The 18,952-nt window shown below is 39.1% G+C and overlaps 1 protein-coding gene across 1 annotated transcript; it reads right to left on the reverse strand.

Moving 5' to 3' along the window:
• Window positions 1–839: 839 nt before the first annotated feature.
• Window positions 840–18,574, reverse strand: LOC119735830 (alpha-centractin). The gene is made up of 10 exons (XM_038209769.1): window positions 18,403–18,574; window positions 16,263–16,327; window positions 14,985–15,099; window positions 11,376–11,462; window positions 10,622–10,746; window positions 9,183–9,399; window positions 7,378–7,470; window positions 5,990–6,226; window positions 5,072–5,112; window positions 840–3,556 (listed from the first exon to the last, which is right to left on the reverse strand). The coding sequence occupies exons 1-10, from the start codon at window positions 18,448–18,450 to the stop codon at window positions 3,454–3,456; spliced, it is 1,131 nt and encodes a 376-aa protein (XP_038065697.1). The 5' UTR covers window positions 18,451–18,574; the 3' UTR covers window positions 840–3,453.
• Between the last annotated feature and the right edge of the window lie 378 nt (window positions 18,575–18,952).

The following is an 18,952-nucleotide window of genomic DNA, read 5'->3' on the forward strand; positions in this document are numbered from 1 at the left end:
CCATTTTTTACACATATGTCAAATATTACCCAAACTGACATTGTATATTTACACTGGACACCTAAGCACCAAGAAAAGCTTTTGTTTTGGTATAGTCAGGATTTAAATATAGCAGAAACAATACCTCAAGTGTGGATGTAACGGTGTAAAAATCACTCAATGGAAGTGTGACATTGGGTTTTACACCGTGTCAATGTTACGTCCACACAACCAAGCTATCATTTTTGCTCCATTTGGTACCTGACTACCCTAAGAAAAGCTTTTCTTATTGTGTTGCATGTATAGTAAGAAGTACGCAAAGTGAATTTGGGTGATGTTTCACAGAAATTTTTTTAAAAGGTACAAATGTCACATTTGGACGTAACACTGACACGGTGTCAATGTTACATCCAAAATGACATTTTTGGCTCAAATTTTTGGCAAATTACATTAAAATCATTTCAAACTTTCTGCAGTCGTGAAACACCCAACAACAAATATTATGTAAAGCAACTGCTAGCAAGGCATTCATGCTTTTCTTAATATGGTCATATGTCACACATTGTTCCCCAACCCGGTGGAATGACCCATATGTACTCATACTCAAAAGTTCCCAAAGAAAACATTACATGTTGGTTTGTGCCGGTAAAAAAAAAAGGTAAAATATTGTCAAGATATAATATAAATTAATTTGGAATTTCATATTCATTGTTTGCAGCAAGCTCCCAATTTATGACATGACGACACACTGACTGATATTTACAGTTCATATTACTGGACCAAATTCTATGATGCTAAAGTTCCACTACATTACACATTTGCTCTACGAACACACTAAAAGTCCAACCCTATTTTATTTATTCTGCAGATCTGCCCTAAAAGACACCCAAAAACAAGTTATGAGAGGAAGAACTTTTCATGACAAATTATTTGAGTTTGGGTTTTAAATTTTTTTTACAATTAAACATATTTCTGATTCCTCTTACAAATATCAACCAAAGCTAAATCGCTGAAATGATGCATAAAATGAAATAAATTTAAGTATTTTTGTGTAAATTGTAAAATAGAAAGGAATGCAAGTATCGCCTGGTCATATAACATCTCGTGTGGATGCATGAATTAATTTACAGAAAATCCTGGGAACCCCTTCAAGATTAATAAAAATTGAAAATGAATTAATTCCATTTCCATATTTGTCAGGGAGATGCAAATTCAATATTGGATGTTGCCTTCACCGACACATTTCTTTTCTGCGACTCATTTTTAAATTTACTTTTAAAACTGAATTTCCTATATGGCAAGTCAAATGCAAAAGTGGCCTTTTCAAAAACAAAAACCAATCCCAAAACAAATAAATTTTTTTTAATTTGAACTACAGTCGTTTTCCTAGTTCTGGATCGCAAACATTATTCAGTCTGCTTTCGGCTCAACTGATTCACGAATTCGAGTGACATTGGTTTAATCGTTTACCTTGAGTGATGAGGATACTTCAAAAATGTTTCCTACATGTAAATTTAAGTTCTTTCCATTTTGAATATGGGACTCGAAAAGAACCGATGCCACTTCTGTTAGTTCCGGATCGGTTTAATCAGTTCAAAAACTGCTTCGTGCGAAAAAAATAATCACGCTAGAGAATAAATTTGTCAGCCAGAAACAACCCGATTCAAGCAAATTTTCTGATAAAGTATTATTTAATTTTTCGAAAAACAGTTCTTTCATGAGAATTCCAGCAAATTTTAAGATGAGAATTCCCGAAAATGTTTTTGAAACTTTTGTCTGCAGCGCGACGGCACAAAACATTGACCAATCACAGAACACGTCACACAAAAATCGATTACGCAAGTGTAGTTTGGTCCTACTTATGCGTGCAATCCTGAACTAGGCAAAAGCATGCGTTCAAGTATTTGAGACTCTACAACTTATTTTGTTTCAACAAACATTTGATGCAAGTGTTTATACGACTGTAGAGTACAAAAAAAATTGTTCAAAATCACACGTTCCGAGTGTTGTATCAAGGGAAAAATTTATCATTGATTCGCGGCTCCTGTGATTTTCTACAAATCATCCACACACGTCAAAGTGCAAGTCGGAAATCTGGCCAAAATTCCTTTTCTAGAGATTTTATTAAAAAGATATTTGTGTATCAAGGAGCTTACATTTTACTTTTCAAACACACTTAGTCAGAAAAAAAATAGGATTGAAACCAATCCAAAAGAAGTAGGTTCTTTTGAAGCGATCCGGAACTAGGAAAAATCCAGAACTAGGAAAATGACTGAAGTATCTCTTAAACCAGACAGGCTGGAGGTAGGACCATTTCTTTAGGAAAACTGCCAATTCAGTCAAGAATTTTCATAATTGCATTCCTAACAAACTTGTCCAAATTTGGTACATTATCAGAGAGTTCAAACCCAATTGTACAAGATGCAACAATAAACAGAAAGACTGGGGGGAAAAACAGCTGTTGCATTTTAACATCAAAATATTCAAAATTTGGTCTAATAATTAACAGGATTTGCATTTTCAGTCAAAGCTGTTGCAGTACTTAGATGTAGAACAAAATGATATTGCAATAGTTTTTTTTTCCCCACGTGCTGCATCTCTATGGAACTCCTTGCCTGGTGCTTGTTTCCCTCCAACCTATGATCTGTCCTGTTTCAAGAGGAATGTTAATTCCTTCCTTCAGTTTTCTTGAGTACCTACTCTTCTTTTTATTTCTCTTGTAGCCCTGTAGCTTTTAGCCTTGTTCAGGAGGAATATGCATAAAAAACCTCTGCTACTCTGGCCATTTTTTTTTAATTATTTGGATTACGGATCTACCGCCGAAAAAATCGGATATCAACAATTTTTTTTTTTTTAGATCAGCCCAAATATTCTACTTATGATGACAAAAACAAATTCTTGCCTTCCGAGTAAATCACAAGCTTTTGATTCGCTTTTAAACCACAATCCAAGCGTCTAGCCCTGCAAAATAGAGAAAGGCCTCACCGTACATTGCCACATGTAGGCCTACGTACGTACATTGTAACGCCTTGATCTGATATCATTGCTTGTTGCTGGATTATACGTGCATACTACTTGTTCGTGTACTGGTTCCCGTCACCAAAAACATCTTGGGCAGAACGGACGGGAACCAGCTGCACTAGTAGGCCACGATGCCGATGTCATCGACCGATCATGCACACATGCTTTTCGATATTAAGTGACAAAACATTTAAAGGTAGAGTATTTAAAAGTAGAGTAGACCAAAAAAATCCGTAATCCAAAATAAAAAAAAAAACCTTGTCCTCCTACTTAAAGTAACTTCCAAAATAAGCACACAACTGTAATATTCCCCAAGCCCGCATTTCTGTAACTGTACAAACAAAAGCAAAAACCTGCAATGTAAACAAAAACAAAAAAGAGATTCCACTAGTACAAGTGACATGGTTAAATATGTTGTTCTCATTTAACTATTTAACTAATATTGCCTGGTGTTCAGAAGGTCTTCCTGTGGACGGCTCGTACTCCGTCCTCGTCGTATTCTTTCTTGGAGACCCACATCTTCTTGAAAGTGTCTAGTGAGGCTAAGATTGAACCCCTAAGGATAGGGAAAAAAAACAGAAAAAAAAATTTGTCAATTGACTGATATAATTGTACAATTGCGCAATTGCGACACCCACCAATTGCATGGGGGTTGCCAAAAATACAAATTCCCAAACACACGGTTTGGGACTGGTATTTCAGAGATGCGCTCAACTAACATATTTCGAAATTTAGAATTGAAGCTTGACGATCAGAACAATTTGTCACCGACACCACGAACTGACACTTGGCGGTGTATGAGTGCACGCCACGTACACGTACTGTACAGCAGTGCGTAATTGTGGTTTTCACGCATACCCAAGTACCGCGTGCACACACTCCGTTCATTTTCGTTTTCACGAACTGAAACCTGTCACAATTTCACCAGTTAAAAGGTTTTTAATTAAATGTTTCTGTAACTCCACAAGTATACGGATGGAGTAATTCGTGTCAAACCTCTCAATTTTTCTCCAAATAGTATTTCTGCGACATGCTTGCATTTCAGTTCGCGAAAACCAAAATTATTGTGTTAGGCATCAGTGTACATGGCCTGTGCGCACAGCCCAGGTCAGTTCGTGAATAAAACTTATTGATGGCGTGGTTCTCACAAAGTGTGCGCACACAGTACTTGCGTTTCAGTTCGTGAAAACGGTGAGAGCCAAAGATTGACTATTGAACTGACTTCCGGACATAAAGCTCACACGTCTGAAACAATTCTCTTTTGTGACTGTGTGTGGCTCTGAAAAGAACCAGTTTTGTCACACAATGTTTCGGACAGTACGCTCTGTCTGTCTCACAGTTGGCCGTCTGACTTTTGCATCCTACCACTGGCTCCATTGACCACCATGGATCCATCACCCCATCTCCACTTTTTAGCAACCACCAAGGATTCCTCTTAAGCCCAGCATTCCACAGTAGTCCAGCAGTCTCCTGAAGACAGACTTAGCATACTATCCTAAACGTCGTTACCAAACTGGTTCTTTTTAGAACCACACAGAGTTACAAAACAGAGTTACCTACATGGTGCATACATCTTTTGACTTTCCACGCAGGATTTGGTATTGCAAAAATACTGATTGATGAACAATTTCTATAATTAAGAGTTGACAAGCAAATCACCGTTGACCTTTTCACTCTCAGTTACGTTAGAACATTTAGTTAGGAGACCCATGGTATGGTATTCAACAGGTCGCAAGCTCAACCATCTCGAGTCAGTAACTAGAAATTTCTTTTGTTCCATTTGTTAGTCTTCGTACACATCTATTCCAATGTGATTCATTAACCCTAACCCCTTGAGTGATTTACCAGGAACCTTCCTCACTCTTGCAAAATCCAACACCATATGGTAAACTCAACACCCAAACTGTTGGACTCTGATTATGGTGGTATGCCTAACCCCATGTAAAGCATAATCTGTTTACAAGTGCAGTACTCACTCCAACAGATTCCAACAAACCCTGTCGTTGGAGTTTGCCTGGATGGGGATTGTTAGGGTTAAAAAAGAAATCTTGGAGAAGGAAATCAAACTCACCCAATCCATGTTGAGTATAATCTTTCTTGTGGGGCTGATATCTGGGGATGGAAAAAGGGAAGGAAAAAGAGTGACACATATAACACCACAAAACAAGTAATAAACCTGTTTGTTTTTCAACAACAGAAATGCTAAAAGACTTTTGGTTTCATTTTGCTTATTTTGCAAGCCTGAACTTGAACCGTTTTTTTTTTAAACCTTTCCTACAACTTCGGCTAAATGTCCGACTTCTGACTCACTGGGAAGCAACCCAAATGCAAATATTCGAACCTTTTGCAGGCATGATATACACCCCTTGAAAAAAAAAGTAGCAAAATTTTTTTTAGAGTCCAGTAACGTAACCAGGGTGTGGTTTTGTTTGCCTGTTTCAAAATAGAATTTTTGTCTCGCTTATAAATTCACAGACCATCCATGGTAAAAAGTTGACAGGATTTTTCCCGGCAATCAGCCATCTGCAAAATCAAAAAGCTGGGGGGTGTTGGGGGGGGTTTATCTATTGATAGGTGCAAATTTGCCGATGGATACACGATTTTTCTGAAATTTCGCCATCCCAAATTTTGCTTTTATCAGCGTCCCGATTTCGCTTTGGAAATATCTAACCCGTTGCAATCTGCCAATCTGCACCCCCCACCCCGGTTACGCAACTGATAGAGTTATCCCAAGGGGCCACCTTCATAGTAAACGAGATTGCATTTATGGATAATAACAAACGTTTGTAAAGCCAAGGACATGTCTTTGTTCCTCTGTGATATGCGTGAGTTGATACTTTGTACTTCAAATAATGACTGACCTCAAATATCGAAAAACTCTCCTCACTGAGGGCGCCGTTTGAGGGGTCAATATTTTCAGTGGATTTTTGAGGATTCAGGAAGGTCCAAACGAAAAGAAAAAATTACCGAAGATAAGCTATCAACCTACCCTGATTTTCACGTCTTTGGGCGCTAGTTTCTTGACTTCACTGAGCAGCCTGTCCCCGAACCCTCTGAAGAGCGTGGAGCCTCCCGACAGCACGATGTTGGCAAACAGAGTCCGCCTCAGATCCAAGTCTGACTTCTGGATGGCGAAGGTCAAGACCTCGTGGAGTCCCTCGCACTCCTCCCCGACCAAATCTGGCCTGAAGAGGAGCTCTGGTGCCCGGAACTTAGCTGGACCAACCTAGGGGAAAGGGATATCATGAATAAATAATCAAGGAGATTCCATGATTTTAATGTTTAAACAGTCAGGGAAAAGAATACAATTGGTGTCAGGGAATGGGTTCTGTACGCCAACAAAAGAGGCGCGTTTTTACCTCTTTTGAGAGCTCCGTGGACAGGACACACAGCGTGCACGTATGGTACTGTACTCGTTCGCGCCCGAAGTTTGCACGACTTTCTGCATGTGCAAAAGCTACAGGCACCACGTCTTCGCGTGAACGTCAGGCGCCGTCAGCGCGAATATTCAACTTGCGATGGTCTCCAAGACTAATCCCCGCCTCCAATAACTTTGGATACATTCGAAATACGCAGTGGATGGACCAACACTAAATCCTGCTTTTTGAAGCATTTTGAAGCATTTTGCAAGGGTCGATCAAGAACTCAGGAAGGAGGAGGGGGTTGATATTTGAGTGAAGGCGTGCCGATGGCAGGCCCTGCTAGAAGGTCCAGGGGAACCCCAACCCCCACCTGGAAAATTGTGAAATCTTCAATGCTTTCTCCTGAACTCTACAGCAATATCAGAATACCTTTAGGAACTTTGAGTTAAGAAAATTTAGTTCAACTTTTTCAACCCATTTATTTTTGTTTGCCCCATAAAAAATAATAGTATCATAACATTGGTCAACGGCTGAATGGGTGGGGGCATTGCAACCCCCCAAACCCACACCCCAACCCCCTCCCCGATCAAGTCCAGTTACAATAAGTTATCTCAACAAAACAATGCTGTCCATGTGCAACCATCTTTTACATGTGCATGTAGCTATTGGGATGTTAGCACATGCACACTACGCCATGCAATAGTTCCATGATAATTTTCAAAGTGTTTATCTGGAGAGCAATGTAGGGAAACTTTCTTATTCTTAGTTGTTGTAAGTGAGAAATAGCCAACAAAAATAGCAATTTATGACAACTTTTAGTTGGGGGGGAAGCAATCAGCGTTTATCACCGAGTTTAAGGGACAACACACTTCAAGTGTCTTGCCCAAGGGCACGCTAACAGTTCAAAATAGCAGTGTTTGCAACAACAATTCATCTGGAATGATACTGTGACAACAGTTTTTAAAGTTGCAGACATTGAAAAATTCTATTTTTCTGTTTTTGTGCATGGACTCACCTCTAGCGTGCTTCCGTCAGGCAGCATGTACAGCGACTTCTCTGTATCTGTTGTCTCCTCCTTTTGAGGGTTGATTGATAGGAAACAAGACCGCTGCCAAACAAAAACAATTCAACAAATTTGGTACTTTCTTTCTGAAGCAAATAGTCGCCATGTTAGTTCCCTTCATGCCTTGTGCGATCTTAACTCCTGGAATTGTGTAATTTAAATGTACCACTATTTGGGAGATTTATATCAGGATTGTGGTCGATGCGTTTAATGTCTGACGCAGTGCTTTAAATTTTGAAGTTTTTTTTTTTTTGTAGAATCAATCCTTTCAAAGATGAGATTTCGAGGTCACGTTATAGAGCAAGGATTTATTTTAAATGTGCGTACCTCTGTCGTCCCTACAACAAGATACATTTTTTGGGGTGAAAAACGAGGCTTCCAGACTCCATATCGTACAGGCATCGCATAGTCTTGAAAAAGATGTTCGTACGTGACGTGCAGAAGATTATGCATGAGCGCATATTATAGGTCGTGCAGCCTTCGAAATACGTGCGCAGTACGCTCTGAATAGCCAGGCAGCTTTGTTTACGTATTTCTCACGGCCAGGGGTTAGTAAAGGAATGCCCACGGGCCCATGGAGTCGAGGCTGGTAGTTGATGTACATTTTTGCAGAATACGAATTTAACCCAGATTTCTCAACATGCATGAAAATTGAAAAAAAAAATTATTCTGCTACTTTCCATGTTTCTACTTTCTATTCTTGTAAAGAAATCCCATGTATCCACTCATCACGATACATGTTCATCACTTAAAAAGTGTTAACAGATCAGCTTTGTTTTCTTCATGAAATCGAGTCCACTGTGCTAATCTTATTGATATTTCAAAACAAGATTATTTTCTCCACTTTTGAATCGAGTTATTAACCAACTTAAAACCACTCGATTCATGTTCACCCTACAAAGGTTTTTTTTCCTTAACCCTAACTCCTTAGGCATTTTTGCTAGGATGCAACCTCAATCCTGCAAAATCATCCAGCAATTACTGTCAATATGTTGAGGCAGAGTTGGTGACATCCTGGAGCAGTGTGGAGGATTTCAAGTATAATCCAGGCCTAAATTTATGCACGGCTGAGCATAAACAACACAAGGTCTGGCCCAAGACTTTGACACAGTGCATCCTCCGAAATTTTGAAGGATTTGGGAAGGTTATTTCTGATTTTTCTGTTGCACAAAACCCTGATTGCTCCAATTTTCATAATAAAGAACCCTTCACTGTCGTCCTTTTGCTTGGGTACTTCTTGAATCGTCTTAGGACAGCAGGACATCAATGACCACAATACTTATAATGTCAAGGGGGGGGGGGGTTAAATCCCAATTAAAGTAATAGCAGCCTTCCACAATACTCCATTAAAATCTTCAAAAGTCCCCAGGTAGCTTTTGAAAGATCTGGCAGGGTTAAGCCGCCTTTCCATATGCGTGTTTTTTTAAAATCCGTTACACACATTGAGTATTTATTGAATATGTGCCGAAATCGCTCCGTGGAGCGATCTAAATGGAGGATCGAAACGGACACGCATCATATACGTACATATGAAAGTGTGCTACATTATGAGATTGATTGTTCGCGTCCAAAAACGAAACGAATACGCAACGCATACGGGACAACGGATGAAAATATCGTGCATATGGAAAGGCTGCTTTATGGTTAAACAATTGTGGGAATCTGTCAGAGTAATTGCTCCACATTCTACAGTGTTCTCAACCCCTCTCTTCACGCCCCCCCCAAAAAAAATCTCAGAGAAAAGGACCATTTTATACCTCTTTGATCATCTTGACTACTTCAAGCTCGGCCGACGTGTGGAAATTGAAGCCTTCCTTCCTCAGTAGCAGCTGCAGGTATCGGGTGACGTCCCGGCCTGCTATATCTACCCTCATGATGGAGTGAGGCAAAGCAAAACCCTCGTAGATCGGCACGGCATGCGTCACGCCGTCACCGGAGTCTAAGACTACACCAGTCGTCCGACCTGTCGCATATCTATCAATAATTAAAAAAGGATAGTTTACTATTCGTAATCATTCTTGGAGGATGACTGTATTAAGGAGTACATCAGAATTATATAATCATCTGTGTCAGATGTAACATGGACAGGGAAAAACGTAGACTTGACTTAAGTCGGAATTGCTTTCAGTCGGTATCTTTTTTTTTTAAATTGCAAAAATCACTTAGTTTACGTCTTTCCAGAAGCACGACAATGTACACTTCAGCACGCATTCCACTTCAGTGCCGTATAACAATGCGCACACACTGTATGTACATTGTACAACACGCGTATACATGTGGTGCAAAAGTTAGCAATTCCGACTTGATCAATCTGCCATCAGCACCCCCCCCCCCCTCACGCGCACGCGCCTGTATTCATCGATGCATATGCAACACCATCTTTATGCATATGCAGCAATATCGCTTGACCAATGAAAGTAACCAATTTTTGAATACTCGTTTATTATTTTTCAGTAGGTATGGAAGGCTGGATAACAATCTGCAAAAGATTTCATACATATATATTTGGATGATAATGCTAAGATCAGCTGCTCTTGGCTTGTAAAGAACACGACATTCAAATGTTATTCAAAACAAAAGGGAATTTTTATTGTGGTTAACCTGGAAAAGATGTTGAGATCCATTGATTCCGCTACGTGTTGTGCGTACCTAGAGCCATTTCAAAGCATTCAAACATACGCGTGCGTGTATCTGTTTCTACTCCTCACCATGGGATGCGTGTGTGTTCTCCGCGAAACTTTGGCTGATTGCGTGTTAGGAATAATATCAAAACAACCTGCGCGCGTTTTTAAGAATAAAAACACTGATTACCTGAAATACTGTGCTCTGATTAGCTACTACCCAAATCGGTTGAAGCCAATCACAGCGAAAATTAATTTCCATAGACTGTGTACAAACGTCAAACAAACCAGCGCGTACGCTTGGCAGATTGACCAAGTCTGGGTTGCTGCATCACATAAAAATAACATGTACATGTACGTTTTTAACATGTTGGTCTGGATTTGACGCATGAAGGCGTGTACAGTGTACGTATGCACTTTGGCACATTTAGATAAAGACCGAGCGCAACCTAGACTTGGCCAAGTCTAGGAAAAACGTAGACCCCTGAATTTATAGAATGACCCAGCTGTGAGTTTACATATACAGATTTTGTTTTGGGGAAATTTTGAAACATCAGGAAGAATCTGTTTCTTACAAGCTAAGGATGGCCTGCATTGAGATGAAGAGAGCGGGAACATTGAACGTCTCAAAGAACACCTCGGCTGCCTTCTCACGATTCTTCCGTGGGTTGAGAGGAGCCTCGGTCAGGAGAACTGGATGCTGTTGAGAGTTGAAAATACTTGTTTCAAGATTGGAGTTTGAAAGTAGGTTATTTTTTTACTTTATCCTAACTCCCTACTTTGTTATACTAAACAGAAGACCATGTCCATCAAAATCCATCACTCACTCTGCTTCACATAATGCTTCAGGACCAAATCAGTTAAAATCCACAACTGGTGCTGGTGGATTTTGATGGAATTGCTACACATGGCCTATCAGCAAAAATCCCCCAAAATGGGGGGGGGGGGGTGGATTTCGATAGAGTTGGTAAGGTTAAGTGGCTAAACAGACTTTTTGTTTCTGAGTGAGGGCCATATAGAAAGCCACTGGGCAAGTAACAATGAATAAAACAGAGCATATCAATACAAAAGTTGAAATGCAAGACAATACAATTTTCAAATTCAGCCACGAAAAGTTTGGAATTCCATGATATCTGTTGCACTGGTATGTGGTTAACAAGAAAATGTGATGAAAAAAATGAAATGTTCATAATAAATGAGAAATTTTAATCAAGCTGATCTTAGTTTTTAATAGCTAGAAACCTGATCTCAGATGCTGAAATGTCATTGGCCACTAGGCACAGATAAAAATATCAACAGAAACATAGGAAAGGATTTAGTCACTCTAACCTCTTCTGAAAAGGTCTGCAGTTGGTCTTTGGAATAAATATACTGCCATATTCGCTCCATGTCATTCCAGTCTTTCACAATACCATGCTGTAATAGAAAAACAAGGGGTGAAAAAAGTAAGAGTGAATGACAAATTGAGAGAGGTATTAAAGATCACTCACATCAATGTGGCAAACTTTGACTGAACTTTGAAACAATGTACAACATCTAAAGTTAAATAAGTGGAGTTTCAGCCGTAAACAAATAAAAGTGGAAAAAAGCTCTGCTAAAAACCAGAAGGAAAACAAAAGCTGTCGGGAGCATGGGCTACAAGCCCATTTTGAAGATGTCAAGGTACAGTTCTACAATCAAACAACTGTTTTGTACCAAACGTACATATGCATATGAATATAGTGAATGCATTTCACACATTTGGATTTATGATTCACTCTTGAATTGAAACAAATTAGGCCAATTGTCTGACGGCGTGTATAGTTTTGAAGATTTATGAAAGGAGTTGTGAGGCGTTTGATGTGCACCTACATGTACATGTGCATGCATTTCATGTAACATGTTCGGGTGCAAACATATATAAATGCGGCAGCCTTTGTGAAGTGGCTAAACGTTTAAACTGTTAACATTAATTGTATTTAGTATTTTGAATTGAATTAACCCCCTCGTACTTCCCCAGGACTACCCTGCTAAATCCAACAGAGTCCAACGGTTACTCATATGAGTTTCCTGCTCAATCCAACACAGTATGTAAATTAGTTGGATCCTGTTAGATTGAGCAGGGTTAGGGTTCATAGATTTGCTAAACGTTTACAAAATTAAACGCAAAGTCCCATCCCTAGTACACAATGCACTACCACAGCCAAATCTCAAACAAATATTGATCTTGACATTTTTATGATACCAGCACTTGCTCATGCATTATCATATTTTTGCATTTAACCTTTTGTTTACCTTTTGATTGTTTGTATCCTAATTAATACACACAACAGGTGCGGAGCAGACATACTGCCCTTTGTTACGTGTTGTTCCTAAAAAAAAAATACACATTGGCAATAATGCTTTGTGATGACAATGAGTGACTGCGTAGAAAAATCAATATCTACTTAATCATTTGCATATTTTGTACCCAGTTGAACAATGAACAAGGATTTGTGTACAGTGTTGACAACTCTCTAGAGTAATGTACATGTACATGTACATGTACAGTGAACAACAGTGATGATTGCAAACAAATTACTGTCCTCATGATGTACATGTATACATATTTGATACACATGGAATCGGTAAACAAATAACCACAATATGTTACAATAAAATATATTCATTTTCAAAGCTGAACATAGTAATTAAACTGGAATGGGGTTTGAACCTCCAACCTCCGGATTGCTGTTCCGGTGCTCCACCAACTGAGCTTTCCAGCCCTATGTTGGCGGTTCCCCATTTTGTCAATGTCTTCGTTCAAGGGGCGCTAGTCAGAAGCCATAAACCCATAAATATGCCATGTAGCCAGGGATCACGCCTTAAGTCACGATGTTAGCAACATTAGCAATGCTGCAAACCTGAGAAATACCATTTGAACGGGGATCACTCGAAGAGGATACGGCTTTTTGTTACAAATTTTCAAATAATTTCTTTTGTGAAAAAGTATAAAATAAAAATAATAAAGGTTAAAAGGTGTTGTAGAGATTGTGTGAAACACTATCACCAGCTGATATCCTACATCATAGTCTGTAATCTGTGAGGGTCAGCTCTAGGTCAAATGTGAACTATACATGAATGTTTTTAAACACGTTATTTTTCCAGTAGTATACAAATTATACATGCATGGTTTTAGGGTGGATAGTCAGTTTTAGATCCTCTCAGTGTTGGAAGTTGACAAAGGCAAAGCCGATTGATCTAATTTGTCAACTACGGCTACAATAGCACTCTGCACTAATGTTAAAAATAGAAGCAAGTACCCGGATCTCAGACAAGCATGTTGTACGAACTTCTCATGTGAAGATTACGCACAGGCTTGCAGCACCGTTTCTATGTGAATGTATGGGCCAGTGCGCGCATGATTGTTCGAAAGTTTGTCTGAGTATGCGGGCGTACGGCGCGGAGCAAAATTCTGCTAAATGTGCTATTCACATCAAGCCCTTATATTCACTTCGTACCCAAAACAAACCATGTTAGAATAAGCCAGTTCAGTATTTCAACTGCGCATGTACACAATGATATGGGTCAAAGGTCATTCGGGATAATCAAAGGCGTATGAATGCACGCAGAGACGGTCGCACGACACTCGTGCGCTAATTCCAACCCAAATTCGAACCCAAATGACCTTTGACCTGGACTACTTCATGGAGATACCGAACTGGCTTACTGTACCACTAAAGATCGTACATGGTGGCAATTCCATGAGAATGCTCGTAGGGCTGTCCATTTTCGAATAATTTAGTATTCGATTACTTGAAACTGCATGTGACCGAATATTCAGGTATTCCAAACTGTCACCTGCAACTGCATGCCACGCTGGTCAAAAGTTGCACGCAGAGCGCACCAGTTAAAATTTGCATGCAGTGATCGATATGAGCCGTTAGAGTGTTTTGCAATAAGTATTTTATAACTGTCAAGGGTTTTAAAGGGAATGTACATCATTGGCTTTTGCTGTAATTTTCAGAAATGAACTAGTTGAGGGGTTAGTATAATAGGTCAAATATTGTTACACTGACATGTTTGAAGTTTTGTGTTTGAAAATGCTGGAAAAACCAAGAAAAACGAAAATGATTAAGTAGTCTGGTTCCCCGACTCCACTAAGGATAAAATGGATCAATTTATAGATGCCGGAAAATTGTAAGGTAAGGGAACAAGTCTGGCTGGCCTGCACCCGTTCATGAACATGTTACCAATAACAAACAAAATTTGGACTGGAAAAATGGTAAATTTGAAGCAGAAGTTGAAAAATAGTTAGGTTTTTCCAAAGGTGATCGGCCGACCACTGTTGGAAATGTATACAAAAATGCCAATTTCTTGAAAATGACTTCACACCAGGAGCCATAATTTTACAGGATGCTTTTGACTGTCATTTACCAACATCCAAGTAAGGTATTTTGTAAAAACTTGATAGTTTTATTTTTCGATGTTTGCAAATGTTGTATATTCCCTTTAACCAGCTATAGTTACCGTCAATAAGAAAGTGGCATCTGACAATAAAGCGCCGAACTTTATGATAAAAATAACATCACAATCTTGTGTGTACGTGCATAGATTTTTGTTTTCAAATATTCCAACCGGCAAAAAGCTATTTGAATATTCAGTTGACACTTGAATATTCAAATATTCGTGACAGATCAAAGTGCTCATATATTATGCAAAAAGAGTTTTTTGGTTTGCTTTTTAGCTTCTATACGTTTTAATTTATACCAAGTGCGCAAACATTTTTGCCCCATGTTAATCGAAAAAATAGCAGCTGGCACATGATGGTGAAGAGAAAAGTTAGATTTCAGCAGGATCATGAATATGTATGAGGCAACTGGGCTGTGCCTCCAAGTCCCTCAATCCTGCAAAATCCGCAAAAAAAAATTTGTGGATATTTAAGGATGGGAGGGGGTGTTAATGCCAACAAACACTTACCTCCATCGGATATTTGATTGACAGTAGTCCGCGGTGCTCCTCCCCCTTTGGACCAATAAATATATCGCCCTCTAGTGCCCCGGCCATAACTCGTACATGCTTAGGTCTTCCAACACTAGAGAAAAACAAGGACACGTACATTGTATGGTAGCATAAAACAAAAATGTGTATGTTTTCCTCCATACAATTTTAGATTACATTGAATTTTTGTCGACAACCAATTTCCCCAACAACTGCTGAATACCTGTGCTATTTCAAGAACACTTTTAGTCCAGTTATTCACACAAAATTAGACAAATTTCTTCTAAAGTGGTATTTTTTTAAGTCATAGTTTTAAGAATGACTTTTTAAAACATCAGTGTCTGGAGAAGACTATTTGTCTGTATGTTTCAGCGAATTCATGCTAATTTTTATCCTCAATTTTCATCCTCATGGATGAAGTAAGCAAATAGCAAACGGGGATCACTCAAAGAGGATACGGCTTTTTATTACAAATTTTCAAATAAACCACAAAGGGAAACTGAAAAGGTGCATTTTATAAACGTATTACTTTTTTCAAAGTTGAACAAAGAATTTGACTGAAGCGGGATTTGAACCTGTGACATCCGGATTGCCGTTCCAGTACTCTACCAACTTAATCATCCAACTGAGCTATCCAGCCCTATATTGGCAGTTCCCGAATCTGATAAATTGGAGAATTACCAACATAGGAATGGATTAGTCCAAAAATTTGCAACTCTCAATAATGGGTATGAGAGTCCCAAAACTTTAAGTAAAAACATGCAATACAAGAAAATAGACTGGCACATGAAACAATCAGTTCAACTGTGTCAAAAAAACACCTGGTACCTGGTCTCTTTTTCTACACATTCTCTCATAGTCATGTCACCAGACTACAGAATGGTCAATCTTTTCAAACCTTGGACATGTACCAGTCTAGTCTTAGGCTTCAAATTGAAATCATTTGGCTTCGCTCTCAGGTGGCAAATGTTGAAGAAAAGTCTTCTTCAAAATTGAATTGAGACCTCAAACTTGGCTGGTGAAATACTGAGGACCTTGTCTTGGCCTCCTGAAAATTTTGGACAATTTCATTGGCTAAAGAGAGGGTAAAGTTGGCCTGATTTTTGTTTGCATGTTTTTCTGCATTTAAGGTCCCAGTCCGGGGCTGGATAGCTCAATTGGTGAAACACCAGAACGGCAATCCAGATTAACAGGTTCAAACCCCCCTCCAGTCAATTTCTTTGTTTAACTTTGAAAAACATAATAAATTTTACTTACTAATTGGGAAAGTGGTACTTTGGTATCTGATCGCCAGCAAACCCTGCTTTAATGACACCGGAACCCTGTACAGGTAAAACAAGCCCAAAAATGCTACGATCTAAATATATACATTCCACGTTATTTAAAGGTAGGGTAGATCATTTGTCATTTGTTGCATTTTTTTTATTGAAGACAGTACCCTATTCTGATGAAAAATGTATGCAAGCTATCTGTTTGAATAGTGGAACAATTATTTAAAGAAAAGAAATAATTTACATCATCAAGCAAATTGTTTAATTAACCCCAACTCCCTAGGCCATTAGGATGTAGCCTCAATCCTGCAAAATCCTCCAATTGGCCTCATGGAAATATACATGTAGCATATAGCCTCAATCCTGCAAATTCCTCCATTATTTCTTGAATATGGTCCATGAAGGGGTGACCACTGCCTGAATCCTGCAAAATTCTGCGGCAGTGACTGTCAATATGTTGAGGCTTGGCCAGTGACATCCTGGAGCAGTACGGAGGATTTCAAGCATAATCCAGGCCTACATTTATGCATGGCTGAGCAAAAACAACACAAGGTCCAGCCCAAGACCTTGACAAAGTGCATTCTACGAAATCAGTAACGCACTATGCCACTATGCCATGTAACCTCGATCATCCAAATTCCTCCACTTTGGCAAAGAGGATTTTGAAGGATTCGGGACGGTTAGGGTTAATGACGTCTTCCTTATAATATGTACAATGTATGTGATAATCAAAATCAGTTTGGCTCATTAAAATTGCATTAAAAAACCTTGCTTGTTCTTTCTTTTGTATTGCCTCTTTACATTTCGTTATATAAATCACAGTTTCAAGAAATAAAAATAACACAAATATTTGATTAAATGATTTCTTAACCGTGGGTAAATTGTTTATTTCACAATACATTAAAAAAATTAAATGTCATTAAATCCATTCATTTCTAAGTGCAAGGAGTAAGTGCGCAAATTAACAACAGCCCAATTTAGCCAAAATACAATCCAACACAACCGCATACTGCACAAACAGAACACCCCTCCCATGAAACAGTCGTAGAAAAGAGCGCCCATACACAACGTGGTGTGTGCACGTGCATGCTCAACCAAGGCTGCTACATTCATGCTTCATGCCTCCCTTCACACGGCCCAACTCTGACCGTGTTTTTCAAGGATTTGTTTGGCCTTTTTCAGTCACCTAAAATGTATCGTTTTAAGAATAAATAGAATTCAATTTTCTCCACGAAAGTCACCAAGCACTTCTTTTCTTACCAGGGCATTTGTAATCGTAAATTAGTTCAGAAACTTGGCCAAGAATCGCTCAAGTAGATGCAAGAATCTCGCAGTGACATTGACAACGTCATTCGTTTACACACCGTTTGGTCACACTTCTTGTCATTTTCAAAACTGACGCAAGGAAAAACTCGCTGTATTTTTTCTCAAATAGACAGGAATTCCTCTCAAGTATTGGAAGATCTGTATGCTTGAGGTGAAAGAGCAACTTCTCCACAATAGTGCAGTGCTTGTTTCGTCTCGAAATTGTGGAAACTTCAATTTTTACGGTATGGTATTCCCGCAAGGAAATAAAAGATCCTGCGTGACTGTAGCGCGCAATGATGGTGTATTTTATAAGTTCGATTATTGTCGCTGTATTTTATTTATTCTGTACTTTAAAAAGATACAAATATAAAAGAAATGACACAATATTCACACAAGAAAAAATAACCTTGATTGGTTATTGACTCTAAAATGAGACGATCTTGAAAAGTGCACTACATCATATGTCCCGGTCACCACTACGTACGTGCATACGGCAGACTGTATGTTGGGCAAGAGTGCTATGCCTACGAACCAGGCCCTACACTACCTGACTACACGATCGCCGAATGTTGCAACCTGACGCTGCTTTTTTTCTTCATATATCATCTCAATGAAGTTCAGTCATTGCAAAAATGATGATAAGACATGAATCTGGGACTGAGAACTAGGCCTAATTCCAATTTTGTTAGGAAATAGGCCCTACTTGGAAAATTTTCTTGACTCTCCATAGACTTTGTACACAACCGCTGAAGTAGCGTCAGGTTGCAACATTCTTTCCATCAATTTACGTCTCCATCCTTGAACATTATTTAACTTACATTGTCTATGACGACCGGTTGGTTCGCTATGACATCATAAGAGTCCATCGTTGTAAAATCAGGGCCAAAATTTACCCAAATTCTAGCACTTTATATCGGATTAGTTTCCCGATCGCCGCGCTGGACAATCTGCAAATCAGACCCTTCTCATTTAGTCTGATACCGTTTTCGGCATCGCGCTTGGGAATCATAATATGAGTCTGGGATGCAGCTCGCTTTGGCACCGCTCCTAAAAGGAAATTTCTGAAACTCCTGCTTTGTTTCAGCTAAGGCTTCGTCCTTCACTTCAAAAATGTGAAGAATCAATCAAATAGAAATACAATTGACTTTGGCATGGTCTGATGACATTTAACCGATTTTGTTTCTAAAGTAGGAGGTGGAGTCATACTGATTTGGACTCTGGAAGATCATTAAATCGGTGGAACCAGTGAGGAAGCCAAAGTTGTAAAACCTCACAAGTTCGCTAACGAACAGGCTCGGACCACTAAATGTAAATAGCGCCCTCTTACATAACCTTCGCCGAGTATCATTAATTAAGAGGTGGTTCGCC

This window comes from Patiria miniata, unplaced genomic scaffold (assembly GCF_015706575.1).
Source record: "Patiria miniata isolate m_02_andy unplaced genomic scaffold, ASM1570657v1 HiC_scaffold_10, whole genome shotgun sequence".
NCBI classification, from domain to species: Eukaryota; Metazoa; Echinodermata; class Asteroidea; order Valvatida; family Asterinidae; genus Patiria; species Patiria miniata.

Coding starts and splice junctions, on each gene's coding strand:
- LOC119735830 (XM_038209769.1), bottom strand. CDS start 18,450: ATGGACTCTTATGATGTCATAGCGAACCAACCGGTCGTCATAGACAAT. Junction 9,400..10,621: donor ATGCAGGCCATCCTTAGCTT/GTAAGAAACAGA, acceptor AATTATTGATAG/ATATGCGACAGGTCGGACGA. Junction 3,557..5,071: donor TTATACTCAACATGGATTGG/GTGAGTTTGATT, acceptor CCCTATCCTTAG/GGGTTCAATCTTAGCCTCAC.